This window comes from Bicyclus anynana, chromosome 13 (assembly GCF_947172395.1).
Source record: "Bicyclus anynana chromosome 13, ilBicAnyn1.1, whole genome shotgun sequence".
NCBI lineage: Eukaryota > Metazoa > Arthropoda > Insecta > Lepidoptera > Nymphalidae > Bicyclus > Bicyclus anynana.
In genome coordinates this window covers 5,275,999-5,295,359 of record NC_069095.1, presented here as the reverse complement: position 1 = coordinate 5,295,359, position 19,361 = coordinate 5,275,999, and the positions used below count along the sequence as shown (strand labels likewise).

Below are 19,361 nucleotides of genomic sequence, written 5' to 3'. Positions count from 1 at the left end.
GAGTTACTTTTGTTTTGCGTGCATGTCGAGTCGTTATAGCCCAGTGGCTTAGATTATTAATTTAATGTATTCTGAGCCCAGTGGATATAACATCTGCCCCCGATTCCGGAGGGTGTGGGTTCGAATCATTTCAGTTGTATGCAGTTTAAGAAATTAAATATCACGTGTCTCAAACGGTGAAGAAAAAACATCGTGAGGAAACCTGCTTATCAGAGAATTTTCTTAATTCTCTGCGTGTGTGAAGTCTGTCAATGCCCATTGGGCCAGCATGGTGGACTATTGGCCTAACCCCTCTTTGAGAGGAGACTCGAGCTCAGCAGTGAGCCGAATATGGGTTGATAATGATGATACTTACTACTCCTGTCGTTGTTTTAAGTTTTTATTTTCGTCTATTCATATAATATATTCCGGGATTGAGTTGCAATATTTCTCAGAACGGCTTAAGTAGGGTTAAATTTATAGCGTTTGATGTGGGATAGATGTGGGCACAATTTGTGAATACATCTGGAGTACGTCTGTCACACGTCGAAGCTCCCAGAATGAGACGCGATTTGCATGGATCAGTGTCCTATCCGGTTGATCTACAGAATATATTTTTGTATATTTACGTTCACTGAGACAGTTTGCGTAACCTTTTTAAAAGACTTCAAGACTTCAGCATTCAGCTTCATACTTATTTATGCAGAAATGTTTGAATTTTCTAAAATTTAACTAATCTTATATGAATAGGGATTTTTCACAGAGCATAGTTCCAAGCAATTATATTAAATACTGTTAGATGAGTTACTAGCGCATGAAAATTCAAAAGGCGCTCAAGAGAGGAAACTTATACACAACTCAATGTTAGTTGACGAACGCTATTTATACAAATAATACCTAAATATAGTCTACAATGTCGAGTTGTGTGTTCAGGAAGAATAAAAACTATTTATACACAAATATATAATGGAATTAAAGACAAAATTGTGCATGTGTGCGCTCAGTGTTGTAGCCTATTCGGATCACTTTTTGCGGTGATTTTGTAGGAACGTAACTGATTTTTAGTATAAAAGTTTCTTTGTTAAAAGGATATTACTCGTAATATCTACGTAAAGATAAAGATTTGATTATTTAATTGTTTGTTTGTTTGCTTTGAATAGGCTCTGAAACTACTGAACCGATTTGAACAATTCTTTCACTGTTGGGAAGCTACACTACCCCCGAGTGCTCTAGGCTATATTTCAGCCCCGTATTCCTACGGGAACTGTAACCACGCCGGTGAAACCGCGCGGCGTCTGCTATAAGAAATAATTTGAATTGTAATTGAATAAGTGTTCTAATTGTAGTACCTATGTTTAAACAAAGGTAATTTTTTTAACTGTTTGTTAATATAAAGTAGGTAAAAAATATTATAGTCACTATGAGTATTGTTTTTTTTTATATAATAAATAAATAAAATAAAATAAATATAATGCTAAGATAGTTGATATTATAATATTATATACTACATATAAATATTTATATAATATATAAATACACACAGACACTGGAAAACACCCATGTTCATCACACAAATAATTTCCAGTTGTGGGAATCGAACCCAATTGCCAAGTTACTTACTTTAAACTAAAGATATGAAAACTCCTTAACTTCTTGAATTAATTACACTCCCAAGTGTTACGATTTGTTTCCATTTTCAATTATTTATACAGTTTGCATCGTCCAAGGAATAATTTATTAAATACATACATTACACTACACTATGTAAACCTGTAAATCGCGTCGAATGAAGCTGCTCACATAATTATCATCGAACTTCACTTTGGTAAGTTCGTTTGATTTTTAATTAATTGTAGAACTAGCGGGAATCGAAATGTATGTATCTTTCCTACTCTTTGTATTATGGTCCTGATCAAGTCGAGCTATGAAATACTGTTTTTTTTCCAAACATCAGTCTGGAGTTTGGGAAGTTACTCCCGTTGGCATCGGAGACGCATGGTAAACCACCGTTCCTCGTTACTACCATTAATATCTGCAGGGAATATGAATTCACCTCTATCTCACTTTAACAAGATACTTACTATAGAATAAGAAAAATAGAGGTGAATCTGAATTTTCATTTCATTTCATTTCATTTCAAGGGTCCCGTATGGGTTTGAAACTAGTCGGGCATACTCCGACCTTATATCACGTGAGTTTTAACGATAGTTTAAATTCTAAAATGATAATTAAACTTTTGTACCTATTACTTTGTATTCTACGAGAAAGCTTAAAACATTCCTCATTCTAATTCTATTAAATCTAATATTAAATTCTAACATTGTTAAGACCAGTAGTAATTAGTATCAACAATGTTAAAACTATTATTTAACACACCTTCAAACACCTACAAATAATAGCATTCAGTTTAAAACCCATTCAGCATTTAGTTCAGGTAAATTCGTTCGAAATAAGTTTTAATTAAAGTAGAATGTATGCACAGAAATGGCTTTAACAAGTGTCCGAACAGAGTCGAGACAAACTGCGTGAAGTAAAGTCCTTTAAAGTTACGTCTCTAGGGACGCGGAGCTATGGGCTTTGGCGAGGGCGACTCGTCTCTCCTTTGTTTCTCCTCCGTTACGCCTTCACGTGTAACTAACCTGCTGAAAAGAGACGAACATTGAGGGAGAACTTTCAGTTGAATTGTTTAACGCAGTACGTCTCACAAAGACTAGACAAGATACATACTAGTATGTAGGTAGATGAGTAAACTCATAAGTAGGTATGTATAATAATAATGAATCGTAAATATTGTTTGTTTCTTACGCTTTCTCGCCTGTATTATTGATCGATCATGATATCTTTCTTTTAGTGATTTTGTGCTGAAAAGGCACCTTAAAAATCACTTATTGCTATTCCGATAATACAAAATCGTACTAGGTATACATAAACGTGTACTAGGTGCATCCAATCTCAATTAAACAAAGTCTAGGTACTCCAACCTATCTTAATCTATCTGGAAACTTATAGTTAAAATTAAGTTAACAGACTGATATGTAATCTCTATAATTGCTAAGAACCTATGTTCAGTGTCGAGGCATGCAGCATGTTCATACTTTTTATGATAGTAGGTTAAATTCTATTCATATGTACGTAAGTATGAATAGCATTTAATATCTATAAAAATATTTAAATAAATTAATGTTACCCTGTCCCTTTGGTTCAGTGTTTAACTTCTCCTACAGATCACGGTTCGAATCCTAGGTCGGGCTGTCAAACTGTTGGTTTTAAGAAGAGATTCTAAGCAACAGTCCCGAGGAAGTGGGAAGACGGTCCCTGTCCCTGTGCCTAGGATAGTTCACTACAGTTCATTTTATGTAGGATGGTGCGGGTGACAGTTCGTTTCACTCTTGAAAGTTTGCCGCGATTGAAGAATAGTACGTATTATGAACGTCATACAGGCGACTGTCACCGTGCCCAGGCTATCTGAAAAACACTATAAGCCGTCATACCCGTTTATTATCGTTGATATCTGATAGTGAACATTAAAGACACAAACATTACCACCTCGTCAAACCACAGTGCAGCAGCGTGGTTGGTTTCAATCTCCAAATCCCTCTTATACCTATATCTTATAGAAGGTAGAAGTACTCCGTTATGGTTGAGGCTAAACATTAAAGCTGATGAAAGTGTAAGTTTAAGACAACATAAATACATTAATCAGTAAATAAAGTCTTTGAATTAATTCACAACCTAAACTACGTACACGGCAAAATGTTGTTGTACTCGCAAACTATGTAAGTTTCGGGCTAATGTGATATTAATGTCACTCCACTAATTGCCTCGGGCTAGAACGAGGTCACACTAACTTGGAATTGTTTAAATAATTACGGACTGTAGTTCGCGGCTTACCCGGAGTAGCTCTGCTCGTCCTAATTAAAGCCTTCCTAGAGGATTATTAAGCAATTCGTGCCATGTACAGTCCACATGGCACGAATTGCTTAATAATCCTCTAGCAATCGTACTAGCAAATAGAGTAAACGATTTACGATTTCAAATCTAGAGTATTTGTATTTAAATCTGTTATATAGAGCCGTGATAGCTCAGTGGAAATGACCTCTGCCTTCGATTCCGGAGGGTGTGAGTTCTAATCCGGTCCGGGGTATGGACCTCCAACTTTTCAGTTGCGTGCATTTTAAGAAATTAAATATCACGTGTCTCAAACGGTGAAGGAAAAACATCGTGAGGAAACCTGCATAGCAGAGCATTTTCTTAATTCTTTGCGTGTGTAAAGTCGGCCAATCCGCATTGGGTTAGCGTGGTGGACTATTGGCCTAACCCCTCTCATTCTGAGAAGAGACTTGAGCTGAGCAGTGAGCCGAATATGGGTTGATAACGACGAGATCTGTTACATACTTAAAAGTTGTGGTTATACCATTATTAACTACAGAAGGGCTTAACAGATCTGGATGAAATTTGACAGATGTTTGGTACTCGTATCGTATTTGACGACCTCCGTGACGCAGTGGTATGCGCGGTGGGTATACATGACGGAGGTTCTGGGTTCGATCCCCGGCTGGGCCGATTGAGGTTTTCTTAATTGGTCCAGGTCTGGTTGGTGGGAGACTTTGGCCGTGCCTAGTTACCAGCCTACCTACAAAAACGTACCGCCAAGCGATTTAGCGTTCCGGAACGATGTCGTTTAGAAACCGAAATGGGTGTGGATTTTCATCCTCCTCCTAACAAGTTAGCCCGCTTCCATCTTAGATTGCATCATCACATACCATCAGGTGAGATTTTAGTCAAGGCTTAACTTGTAAGAATAAAAAAAACCATGCATATTATACATCCTATTGCAGACTTAAGTCAGTCACTGACGTTCCAATTAGCGTCACGATGTGCATGACATCATGTAGGTACATCGCGACCAACACACAATCAGTGGGCTTATCGGACGGTGAGCGGCTAGCATAGATTTTATACTTATAATGATTTAATGTATTTTCATTTTCTATAAAATACTTACTCTAAATTATCACCTCTTGGGCCAATACGGTAGTGCAAGCTAATCTTCTGTACATTTTATTTAAATAAAAATATATATTACTTGTCAGTTAGGTATCCGTGATAGCCCAGTGGACCTCTGCCTCCGATTCTAGAGGGTATGGGTTAGAATCCGGTCCGGGGCATACACCTCTAATTTTTCAGTTGTGTGCATTTTAAGAAATTAAATATCTTAATTCTCTGCGTGTGTGAAGTCTGCCAATCCGCATTGGATCAGAGTGGTGGACTATTGGCCTAACCCTTCTCATTCTGAGAGGAGACTCGAGCTCAGCAGTGAACCGAATATGGGTTGATAATGATGATGAATTAGGCATCACCTGTATGGAGAGAGAATTGCTGCAATATTCTCGACGTGTCACGAATCTATACAAACTCTATGGGCCTCTCCACAGGTCGATATTATTACGATGACACGCTGTATTATTGGTGTACCGTACAATTTATCTGATGACAGTAGGATGATGACTCCTCGTCCTTTCGATCGTGAAGAATTTATTTCAGTTACAACTAATGTTACCCTTACCATTCAGTTACTTACTTAAATTTGAGCTGTATTACCAATGGAGCAGTGTTCATTCTTCTTCAGCAGTATATTAAACTCTACATGATAGTAGGAATATTGAAACCTATTTAGTAAAGATTGTATTTCATCTATTGAAAATATTAATTGCTTCACATGTTTAAATATCAATTTGTAAATTGGAAATGGAATGGAAAATGATATCTAATTATGTGAAATGTTTTCTGCTCGTCTGTATTCGACGTTGCAAAATAAACATTTATCTAGAACAAAATAAACACCTAACTGTTTCCCGGATATTGAATATACTACTGAATAGGTAATTTTGTTTTAGCTGAACTTTGTAATTAGATTGGTAGTTTTGAGTTAATTTATACCTAATCATTACGTTCCGGACAGACAAACGAAACCATTTCTATAAAGAATCATTGACCGTGAACCTAAAATAGTACATTTCTGTGACGTAAAAGTCCAAAAATTTTCAGGTATAATTGTAATATAAAACTATAATGTACCTTGAATCAAAGACGTACTGATACTTGGATTGCGAAAAATGTATACTTTAAAGAACTTGTTATATACGAGTATTATTATAAGGAAACAATCAATTTAATTTGTCACATATGTTTATTCCCAATCTTTGGACCCTATAATGCTTTAAAACTAATTATAACATAAATACAACACTGCCACAAACGAATTATTATTGAAATAAGATTTATTAGCGCTCACGCCCACAAATTACGTCTCAATTGTAACACCAATTCTTACGTAAGTACGGCATCGCGTAATATATTACAGTCAAAAACTCGTTTTACAAGAGGACGTACTAAAGCAGTAAATCTACAAAGCAATTTCCAAAGCTCAACTGTCGATATAATTATATCTAACTTTAGATATCCTAAACTATAATACCTATTATTAATATACTAATATTTTTCTCGAATATAACAAGAAGATTGACAAAACAGAACAAGAGCGCAAGCTTGTTAGAAATGTACGAATAAAACGTCTTTGGGGTGCAAATAGAATAAGGCAAAGTAGAAACTCGAAACTTTAATACAATCTTCGAAGAATTACTAAGTTTGTTCGGGTTCTGTTTGGAGACTTGATTGATCGCAACTGCGAGGGGATATCGGATGAATGAAAACTTCGTTTGAGGATGAGCTCAAATTTATTTGAATTAACAATGACGTCTCCAATGCCACAATAGTCCATGAAGTAAGAAAAGAAAATCAATGAACATCTATAAAAGTTGTAATAATGGTAATAATTAAGCTAAATTTATCACTATTTTTACAATGTCATTATGTTTTTTTTTTCTTAAACCACAATAACACTTTACCTTTGCTCTAAAAGCTTTAAATAATCCAAGTCACACAAATCTAACAATTAATTACTAACTATATACTTTGTATGGTTTAATTTGCTCGATATACAAATAATTTTCCAGCAACGCACTAGCTTTTGTCACCGAAAATTAAAAACAAGATCATTAATACTGAATACGAAGCGAACTGCTAAAAATATTTTGGTAATTAAGCCATATTAGTCATTAGCATATATTACAATAACATATAACAATTATAAAATTAAAATAAAAAAGATCTATTGCGGTAAGTTACAAAAACAAATTGCGCGACACTACTCGGGTACGATTCACATTTCGAAAACTAATCACCATTATTAATTGTTCAACGTACGAAAACATCACTTAGCATTTATTTGATACTCCGAACGATTATTTTGTTTTTACGCTATTCATATGTATCTCTTAGATTAGTATTTAATTATTTATTAAGGGGCACAGAATTGATATGTTTCCGGTACACGGCGTTTGTTTGATACCGCTTCACTTAACCTAACTTGCAAGGCGACACTACACCGCTACCCTACCCTATCACATACGGGCCTATGTCACGCGGCCGCAGTTGACTCCGACACGAACCGAAACAATCCACACGACAACACTCCGACGGAACGCCTACCACCGTGCCAACTGTAAAAGTAATACCCAAGCGAAAAATATTCGAAGACGAAGAATGCCAAGCGCAACCCGACAAAGAAAACGCGACGCCGATTTAGCGTGACATACAACCGATCGCATTACACAAGTAGTTAGACGAGGATACTGAATAAAAGTCTCTATGAAACCGCTTTTTTTATATTCTAATTACACATTAATATTACACGTTGATATGTATCGAGTAGTCCCGCAAAATGACGTAGCCGTGTCCGCAGCCACTGGACGTCTCTTACTCGCTAGCTACGGTTGGACGGAATCATGGCGACGCCGGCGCCCCCAGCGCTCTCACGACCTGAGTCACGCCGTGTGTGTACACCATTACACGGCGCTGACTGGCAGGTTGACTCAACCAAAACGAATGCTCGCCTCCGTTGTAACTTTAGATGTATTAACAAGGGTTTGTTTTTCATGAAAGTCTTCTCAAGTCGACCTTCATACAGTTATTTTTCATTCTTTTTTATTATTAATTTCTCCAGAGTCTCACTGATACACGTAATTTTTGTGTTTAAATAATCACAAAAATTACGATTATATTAGTTGGAAAATATTCATTGTTTATATACTTAGAAACTCACATAATGCGTCATTAGTATGCACCTTATTTATTTTACTTAGAGTTACACAAGGGCTTGCTCGAATTTATTATTGGATTATTTTTGTATATTTTTTAATCTGCTGTTTTTGTATATCTTGAAGTGGCAAACCAAAAAGGAATAAGCATTTTGTAAAATACCAAAATATTGCCTTACTAAAGTTACCACGGCGCTTGGAAAAATAATGGAATAGAATTTCATTTTTTAATATAAATCTTTCGTTGTATGTTTTCCGCGGCCGAGGAACGCCGGGCGCCGAAGGTATGGGAGATCTCTACTTCACTATTACACAATTACTTACATACGAATTAGCATTATATATTATTATATTACCGAATTAAATAAGTAAACACTGACTTAGCTTAATTATTTAAAAACCGACATTGAAACACGAATACGAGAGAAACCGAGATATTTGATTGGTAATTTTAGGATTTTATATGAAATGATAAAAATATTAATTATATAAATTGAACGTATTTGTAATAAATAGTTCGTAATATTATATTTAGATATTAGCTAACAAATTTAACTAAAGCCGACTTCACGTACTGGCTAAAATATATATATACATAATAATATGTATATATAATATATGTATTTCACTAAAATATTGAAATACTAAATTGAACAATTGATTGTTAAAAATATATATACATATAAGTATAATATTTAAGAAATCAAATAATGATAGATAGTAAGAAAACACTTAACTTTTTACGTCAGAGAACGTAAAATTAGAGAGCTAAAGTTCTCTGTACATAATAAAAAAATGTTAATATATTATGTAATAAAATATGTCGCCAGTATGCGGGTCAACAAATAATGTTTGGTACGGTCTGAGGTTAGTAGTACAATTATGTATATCATTCATCTTTGGTCTACACGCCATGACGCTCGGTATATTTAACGTGAAAGTTACAGTTACTATAAATAACGTATAAAATTTTGCTAAGTCAAAAATTGACATATTTCTATTAAATATTGACTAAGAGATTTTTCATAAGAATTTCACATGCGGATTTTCCGGCCTCTGTACGACAATCTCGTGAATATACGTCGATATATGTCGCGTCAAGATCTCAACCCGAATATCAGAAACCTTATAGTAATAGCCTAAGCAGGGATTATTTTTTTTTTTTTACTTTTTTTTGTATAATTTTTACACGTTTACATCAGCAGAATACTTTTCTAGATACCTATAGTATAAACATTAAGAATTCTTTTTTGGTTTATTGCTATTTCGCATAGAAGTTAACTCAACGTCATCGCTTTTACGCGAGAGGGTAACTAACATTGCGTTATGTCTGAGCGATTTGTTGCGATTTAGCGAAACGCGATTTTACACAAACAGCATGTACTCACAGTACCAACTACAAGACATCTCGCAAGCGCCATTACTTCTCCAATATTGAACCAATTAAGACAGTCTAACTAATGTCCCTGCATACCGAGTTATCATAAACTCTCCTTTTAGAGTATTTGTGATATATAAATTGTCGGAAATGTTTTGTGTATAAAAACGAGGAACATTAAAGTTATTTTAGGCTGTCGTTATAGCTCTTTTTACTTGAAAATGAATCCTTGAAAAAAAACTTGTAACAGTAGAGTACAATATGTCACAAATTTTCACGAGTTTGTTCGTAGCGCTGCTACGAAGATACCATTTTTTCGTAGCGCATTCTCGTAGCTTCGCATCGCAACAAATCACTCGCGTAGCACGAAGCTAAAGTCATTCTCCATGCGATAGTCAACTAGCTAAAAATAAAAAATATATTAAATCTTCCATTTGATTAAACCTAACACAGTTAATTTAACATTACACCGTTTCAATATTATGTATGAATAACTTTTTCAATTAACATTAATGTAACTATGCTGATCGTCTACAATAAATACCCTTATCTAGTTATATATTATTCACCTAACGATTACACAATTAAAGTAACTACTAAACTTTTTAAATTAGTACATTACCAAAAAGCTCGTCAAAGCATGCAAATAGAATATTTTCTTCACTATTCAGCATGGCGCAGTCGCCATTTATTAATACTAATAATTAATATAATGATTACACAATATAGTTATTTTACTCTCATAAGGCCAAGGCTAAATTCTCGCAACAAGACTGAACCACGCTCGATTTCGTCGCATCGTATACTAAGTTCAAGATATATGTACACCACAAAAACTCTTACCCCTTATTCATAAACGTGGGCTGAGATTTAAACCTCAATTTTCTTCAAAGTAAAATGGACCTAATCACTACAGTATAAACTTCACTTTACTTTGAAGATATTTGAGGTTTAAATCCTAAACCATGTCTATAAATAAAGCCACTAATGTTCACTGAATAACGCTTCGAAAAAAAAATATTTAGAAAATAATTTTCGCAAGGCACAAGACATAAAACCGATGATACACGCGCTTTGTTCGTGATGATACGGCAGATAGATTCGATGTTTACATCACAAAAATTATTTCAGTGGCGTTGTCAACGCGATGACAGTGCGGCGACTGAGCTCAGGTTTGCTAATTAGCATAGTTATCTACCTCTTTTTTCTTCTCACATCATTGTGTCTAAATATGTTTTCAGGTAATTTAAGGATCATTAATCCTAATGCTACTTGTAACTATTATTATGATTGTCGGTCGGTCGGTTTGATTCATGATCAAGTATAAAAGACATTTTTACTGAAATACAACAAATCACTTGCTTGTAACATTGAACCAGTGATTCTATTGTAATAGTATCGTAACCATACTAGGTAGGTGATTAATGTTGATTTGTTGGATTTTTTCCACATTTTTTTTTGTAATCTACAAAAATTTGTAGCAAACTGTACAGTCTACGAGTTTATAAAGGTTTTCATGTTACCGGCATGTGTATCACGGCTTTAAGGGTGTGATAAGATAGTAGAAAGACAACAGTAGCGAATACGATGCGATACGATGCGATCCGAAGCGAGCGCGGCGCGATCAGTAATGTATTGCACTTCACAGAGCGACACCGAGGGCGGTCACTATCGCTTCACCTAGTTACAAGTTTACAATTATTGCAATTTATTTATTCATTTACAGATAGAAAGGATCGTAAGACCAACACTAGAGTGCCAGCGCTTTAACGAGTGATTGAACATTATAAAAATTACTAAAAAAGCATTAGGTAAATATAATTTGAGATAGTCATGAAAAATTCTTTTAAATATGCTAATATTATCGAGACTAAAACAAAAAGTATTGTTTATTATTACATACAACTTCATTTAAAATCATTCAACTTGAAATATTATCAACAAAACGTAATCTTTCTATGAAGGGCACCTTTGGTTTTTAGCTTATTCGAATGAGAAATATATCCTAAAGTGATTAATTTCTGATATTACACTATATCCATAACAAATCCTCTTTGACGCTACACATCGGTCGCGTGGAAACGATTTACTAACTTCACCATACTACTAGTTAATTGTAAATAAATCTTATATTACATGAAATTAATGAATTATTAAATAAACGCGATATACAATAAAAAGGAAAAATTTCAAATAATAATAATTATTATCATCGTGAACGGTAAACAATATAACTGGAATGTTAATATTATATTAATAATAATAATAATAAAAGATTATATTCTAAATTTGGTATCAACAAAAAACACCACACCTCCGATGCTAATCGAGAGGAAAATAAAAGTCGGGAGACGAGAGCGTTTGCGACGGTACATTGGAATTTTGAGGTTGTCGCCAGTGCTAGTTAGATGGCGCTAGCGGCGCGCGCGCGCGTCGCAGCAAGTGGCTCCATCTCCCGGTGGCCCGCTTCCGATGCGCTGTCGAGGACCGAGATAGCGCGTCCCTCAGTTAGCTGGTTGTCAAGTGCCGAGTGCCACGAACGAACTAATGCTGTTCGACCTCTTCTCCGCTTTTGGCTCCCTGGTGATAGTATTCAAAATTACTATTCAAATTAAATAAAAATATAAATAGTAAACTTTAAAAATTTAAATACTTTTTTCAGGCTATTAGATCTATTGTGCATGGGTGCATGGTGATTATAACACAATCTTTTTAAGAAATTTGAATTCCATACTAATCACATTGTATTGTAATAAGATTCTTAAATTGTGTAATACTTTCAATGTTACCATTAAATATTTGATTTTGTGTAGGGAATTCAAAATATTTTAAAGATACTACACGGTTTCTATCAAAATACAGTGATGTATCGATCGTTAATAGAACTGAGATAAACTTACGCTACGCAAACTCCAAATATTACGTATTAATTTGAATACTCATTAAACTAAAGCGCGGGTTATGATTGTTCCGCAAATATGGGATCTATTATTTTATCGAGGGAGAATTCACTCTACATAGATAACTACAGCTGAAGCTTTTACGCTTTATATAAATACGGAGAGGGAAATTTAATAGTCTACATAGATGTTTTAACTAAAACGTATAATATGTATATTCTTCATTAATTATTCTGGAAATTTAAAGAGGGTTAGCTAATTGTTCTAAACCAATATTTAAACTCTACCCGCCTGGTGTACTATTATTGTACCCAAATCTAGAACAAGATATTCGTTTAGTTAGACAGGTAAGGTTGTCGTGTTGAAACTATTTTGTCTAATATTGAACTATTTTTTTATGCAAAGAGTAGGATGATACTATATGTAAGGTACGTAGAAACCCGTGTGGTATCGTGATATAGAAGAGCGCGCGTGCATACTTCATGTGCTAGTATCCAGCCGTTGTGTGCCAACTTATGCCTCGCGAATTCGAGGTGGATGGCCCCCTCAGAGCTGAGGAGGAGAGCCCCCTGCAGACGGGCCATGGCGGTGGCGGCGTCGCTCGCCGTGACGAAGTCCACGAACGCGACCGGACCGGCCCCGCCGGCGCCACCGCCCGTCAGGAGCCGCAGCCGCGAGAAACCCGGACAGCTGTTACCATCATACTCAGATATGTCCGCACTCCGCACTCGTACCTCTATCGACGTCTGTTTGTTTTTGTATAAGGTGAAGCGGTATGAAATGTTTGGCTGTCTGACTTCACTGAAGTCGATCGCTTTCGATTCTGCGTAAGTTAACGAGTATATTCAAGTTTATAGCTGTTGTGTATAAATGCAAACGAAATTTAACAATAAGAACGCATATGTCCTTAACAGCAACAACTGTAACAAGTTTTAATCGTACAGATACTATAATAGTTGATACTCAAAATCATAAAGTTACTGCAGCAGAAATAACCAAAACGAAACTTTTTGGTGCAATTGAACAGTTCATACATTTGTGATGTTTGTGCTGATAGCATACGACTAGTGTGTTATAGTGTGGGATATAGATGTTCGACTGTCATGCTTGAAGTGGTACAAGTGCAGGCACGTGTATCTCGCACAAACTGATCGAGTTGCGTCAACTCCGTCAGTTGGTGTGAAATCAATTAGAAACATAAATAATTCTCAATAATGCATGACATTGTGATACTCGGTGGACATGCACTGTGGAGAATACACATTTATTATAACCTAGTTAATAACAGCGGAATTCATTGGAAAAGACGATACGATATTTTAAATATTATTTTTATCATGCAGACATTTACGAGTGCATCAAACATTCGGTTCGACTGGAAGAGCGTAATACACTTTCAAAAGATTTTTTAATATAGCTGTAAAAATAATAACTTGTACTATTGAAATTAATTTCGTCAGCCAGTCAAAATAGAAATGCACTTTATTCTTTAAAAGTGGTATAAATATATTTTTTTTGATGAGAAATAGCTCGCTTGACCACAATGTCCGTTGAAAAATGTAGATGTGGCCAAAAACTCGCCTAGTTAGACAATGTCTATACATTTTTGTAAAAATAGACAGTTGTACGAGATTTCTATATTATTAGATTTAACAAAATGCTGATATTGAAGGAAATTAAAATAAAAAGAGTGTTTTTCCAGTCGAATCCGATGAAAAGGTTGGGACATACCTGCTGAATATCTCCTTGAGCTCATGCTCGGAGACGAACTGACCAAGGTTGGCGACAAAGAGCGTGGAGCAGGGCGGCGCAGGGTGCGCGGGGTGCGCAGGGTGCGAGGGCGGCGCGGGCGCATGCCCTGGCACCGCGGCGCCTGGCGACCCCAGTGCCGGGGCGGGCAGCACGCACGCGCCTAGCGTCAGCGGGGTCTGCCAAACACAGAATGTCTATTAGTTGTAATGTCTATTGTCGTCGTCGTCGTCATCAACCCATATTCGGCTCACTGCTGAGCTCGAGTCTCCTCTCAGAATGAGAGGGGTAAGGCCAATAGTCCACCACGCTGGCCCAATGCAGATTGGCAGACTTCACACACGCAGAGAATTAATTTAATTCTCTGGTCTGTAATGTCTATGGAGGACCCATATTGTGGTACACAGGTATACATGCAAGTCACAAATTGGGACTTCACCGCTACGTTGCAGTTCCTCAGATATTCCGCGACCTCAGCGGGCTCGATCGCAACACGGTGAGATTTCACAGGATCCAGTATAGTGAATCCGACGTAGACTCTGACTCGTCCGACTTCCTCCTTGATGAGGATTTCTGGACGATACATACGGGGGGAAGAGCCGTGATAGCCTAGTGGATATGAGCTCTGCCTCCGATTCCGGAGGGTGTGGGTTCGAATCCGGTCCGGGGCATGCACCTCCAACTTTTCAGTTGTGTGCATTTTAAGAAATTAAATATCATGTGTCTCAATCGGTGAAGGAAAACATCGTGAGGAAACCTGCATACCAGATAATTATCTTAATTCTTTGCGTGTGTGAAGTCTGCCAATCCGCATTGGGCCAGCGTGGTAGACTATTGGCCTAACCCCTCTCATTCTAAGAGGAGACTCGAGCTCAGCAGTGAGCCGAATATGGGTTGATGACGACGACATACGGGGAATCTTTTTCCTTGCACCCGACCATGAGATTTTCCCCTTAAAAAAAGTAATTGGTAATGGAGAAACTTACGTGGTGTGGCCTATCGGCGGCAGCTAGTCAGAGATAAGAACGCACGGGCGCCATCTGTGGGTGGATGGCGGGATGGACCAGCCCGTGCGACAGCGTCGGCAGCTCACCGCCGTACGCGAGCGGGTGGTGCCACAGCTCGGCGCCTCCGCCGGGGAAGAACGGACTGGCTAAGTCTGCACAGTCATAACGTGTTACAATAGTCAGAACGTGATACATTAGTCAGAACGTGATACAAATGTCATAACGTCCATTCACTTTACGCTACGATCACACAATAATGTCTTGCGCGTTTTTTTATCGTATAAGTACAAACATTATGGTCATTCGTTTTTTGCATTATTATCATCATGTGACGGTTATATAAACAATCGTTAACTATACGTTAAAAAACGTGCAGGATAATGTCGTGTGAATCGGTGCATTTTACACGGTATTATAATATATTGAACTCAATAGATTGAAAGCGTGCTTTGTATTAAGTTAATATAAAAATACGATGACGATGCAAATGCTAGTCAGAGTTGTTCTAATAGAAGCGGCAAACTGCGCATAAATTCTTTCAATAAATTGAAATAGAGTTCAATATATTACAATAATTATTTTAATACATGTCACGACGTTTCGCTTCGTATTTGCGTCAATGAATCGTTACAAAGACAGTTCTTATTACAAATGGCGTAACGTAAAACTAAAGTAACACAATAAAATTCCTATCAAATTAGTGTAAATGGCAAAATATTATTAGAATACTTATATTATAAAGAAGTTTATTTACAGTGTGCAAAACATGTTTTCACGGTATTGAGCTGTTTAAATACTTTTTTACCGGACTAACACCCAGTTTCAGAAACTCTGATGAATAATAAAATTGTTGGAGTTAATTATTTTGCGCGTCATGAATTACTGTGTTATATTGAAGTGATCTATGATAAGATTATGGAAATTGGGATTCCTAAATTCTACTTGTCACTACACTAAACAAAATCGTCAAAAGATATGTAGGTTTAATGATAACATTACGGTGATTATCGTATCTAGGTCCTGAAAAAAAAAATAGTTCGCATTTGTCTTACGACAGATATTGCTAATTGATCTTTAAATCGACCAGTGTTTGTGAAGCTAGGGTTAAAAGATGTAAAGATAATGATGCCATGAAAACATGTGGCTATAGAGTACGATAATAATTATAGTGGTAGACAACCCGATAGATCGATAGTAATAGCTTCACGGAGCTAGGCTTTGCGTGGTACGTGTAAGCGATTACAGATAGGTACTTGCCCAAATTTGCGTTTGCTCGACACGCCATCAATTTTACATAAATACATTAAAAAGCATAATAACAATACTAAGTAAGTACAGTATAAACTTTATGTAGTAGACAGAAGTTCTCTTGGATAGTGTAGCGATTAAAGAACTACTGAGAAATAATGAACCACGTTCACGTTTGTGGGTTGCTCGAATTTTCATAACAAAATTGCAACAACTATTTAGCTCTGATAAAACTAAGATGATGTAAACGGTTCACATTCCTCAGCGGTAACGTGGGGTTCGAGGAAGTGATCGTCGTTCGAGGAACCGGTGACAGTGGAATGTTATTTCTCACGAGGCCAAACTCAGGGGAGAAACGCTCGAGCAAGCGCCGGGTGGAGTGTGCGTTGGCGGTACTTACGTCCAGTGAGTGGGTGCATCAATGCAGGGTGTGCAGCTGGCGCGGCTGTGGCAACGGCCGGCTTCGGCTTGCTGACCTTCGTGTTGCTTTTAGCGAACTCCAGCCGAATCGTTTGCGGCATGTCGGGGTCGAACCGGACGCCCTGCTGTGAACAGCCGCGAGCGGTGCGGCGCTCCGATATAATGACGATGGCAGATCTGTCGCCCCCATGGACTACGGGCCCATTGTGGAGACGGGGACGATATTTTTTTCGAAATAAATAAAAATATTCTCTTTTATATATCGACTGATAACCCCGAAAGTTAACGAGTAAATCGTGATCGTTGTTTCGCAACTGTCGTGAATCGAGTATTTGTTGAAGGGATGTTTGTACTGTTTTCCAGCTGCCCGCGCCTGCTAAGATGCTGGAACACTGTGCTCGGGGTGTGACATCAAATCTGTCAAACGGTGACATGCAGTTGCGTATGTACACGCTAACCTAATCGATTTAACTCCGTTATCCGGGATTGAGAGCTTTTACGCTCCGAGTTGATGACTCGACGTGGTCTATTCGATATGTGCATGGGTTTAGCATAACTTACGATGCGGTTACTCGAGTCGGGAAAATGTTATTCCAAGTCTACAATGAGAATATTAACTATAGTGCTTATTGGCTGTGTTCGAGGCATGTGATGAGAAGAGATTTAGTAACACCGTGCGCTGTACTTGTATTTAGTATTTACAAATAGCGTATTTACTTCAGTGTTAAACTATCTCCGTAATATTGCACATATTGCACATATAATGTGATACTTTTGTTACATTTTCAAAGTGTTCAGGAAGCAGTCCATTGAGTTTTTTAGGCGATATATTGTGTGTCTGTGATATTTTTTATGATATTATTGAACCTTGATAGATGAATACGTTAGTGATTGTCCAATTTATAATCTCTAGTTTAGATATATCAACTTAGAATTTGTTATAATAAATTAAAGATATTAATTTAGGCTTAGGTGTTATACAAAGGCATGTGACGGTACCAACCTGAAGGTCTTGCTTAGCTGCCTCAGCTCCGGCGCGAGTGTGAAATGTAACGAAACCGACTGGCTGCAATTATACATGAAAACATTAATAAAATATTATATTTATACAATGTCAACTATAATGATAGCTATTGCAAGCGATATCATCATTCAATTATTTTTTAAACTATTCTTGAATTATGCATAAAATTAACATAGTCATTATATTAAATCTCCAAGTTAAAAATACGTTCTCAATATACAAACAGTTACCCCATTCAAACATAGGGTCTGTTTCGAATGTCGAATATATTCCGGCATTAAAATTAATTAAAATTCATTCACCTGTTTTGGTGTGAAACCTAACGAACAGGCAAATTAATTTTTAAAAAATTTTAAAAAATTAATTTATTGTGAAATTTATTTATTTGTTTATTTTAAGTAGGCGTAGACGGCCTGTCGACGTTACAAGACTTTCTTTTTATTTCATTTTTAAATTAATTTATACTTTTAAAATTTTGCTAACAAAGCGCTGACCACTAAGTCAGAAAGTAATTAAAGCACAAAATGTTATAGAAGTGAAAACTGGTAAATATATACTTAAGTACATAATAGTAATATTTGTAAACTTACCGATGCAGTCTTTCCATTTTTGCTCGTGACCTTCAACAGCGAACCTTCGTATCCCTAAAAGAAAACACAATGTGCTGAGTAATACTTCAAACGAACACATAAAAAAGATGATTACGTCAAATACATGTACCCAAATATCCTTAATCGCAAATAGCGGCACAGTAAATCAGTTTCGATGGAATTAAATCGCATATCATTGCAGTGGAATGGTGTGCTATGGTACCAGACACCGATTCACGGAGTCACGCGATCCAAAAACGCCAACTAACTTTAGGTGTTTCGATGGTACCACCCGTGCCAGCCGAGTATCGAATGATCCCCCCTTATCGGTAGACGGAATCGATTCAATTCGAATATTACGTCCCCGGGCATGACATTTGATATTTACGACGCAGTAATCCATATCGATGTATCTGGAATCGCGTGACGGGGAGGCGACGTATTGTGTTGAAAAGAAAATACAGGGGAACATTTTGACATACTAGATATTATGTGGGGGAATTCGCGTGGAATAAAATGTGGTAGTAAATAAAAATAAGAATATTCTTTGCGCAAATACATTGTAACACACGTGTAGTCGATCATAATATGAAATAAATTATTGTAACAAAGTTTCGATGGAACACACACTCGAAAAAAGATGACGTCATGCGACGTTCCCTCGCTCTAGGGTTGCCAACTGTTTTTACAAGAAATAGAGTATATTCTGGTCTATGAAGATTATTAAACAGTATTTTAGAAAAACGAACATTTTCTTTTGAAAACTGCAACTATTCCATCAGTATTTTCTTAAGACGTTGTCACGTTCAACTATCGTTAATAAACCGACTTTACAGACAATCGATTGTTTTAGGGTTCCGATCGTACGTAAGTACAAAATAACAGAAACTTTATACTCGTAATAACA

General features: G+C 36.6%; 1 protein-coding gene across 1 annotated transcript in view; it reads right to left on the bottom strand.

Annotated features, from left to right (window-relative positions):
• Positions 1-6,150: 6,150 nt before the first annotated feature.
• LOC112046215 (protein couch potato) overlaps positions 6,151-19,361 on the bottom strand; it is a 300,195-nt gene continuing 286,984 nt past the window's right edge. The window contains exons 4-10 of the mRNA XM_024082787.2: positions 18,455-18,508; positions 17,844-17,906; positions 16,821-16,965; positions 15,197-15,324; positions 14,148-14,344; positions 12,896-13,106; positions 6,151-12,096 (exon numbers count right to left, since the gene is read on the bottom strand). Of these exons, the coding sequence (XP_023938555.1) occupies positions 12,061-12,096; positions 12,896-13,106; positions 14,148-14,344; positions 15,197-15,324; positions 16,821-16,965; positions 17,844-17,906; positions 18,455-18,508 (834 nt within the window). The 3' untranslated portion in view covers positions 6,151-12,060. The remainder of the gene's footprint in view (positions 12,097-12,895; positions 13,107-14,147; positions 14,345-15,196; positions 15,325-16,820; positions 16,966-17,843; positions 17,907-18,454; positions 18,509-19,361) is intronic.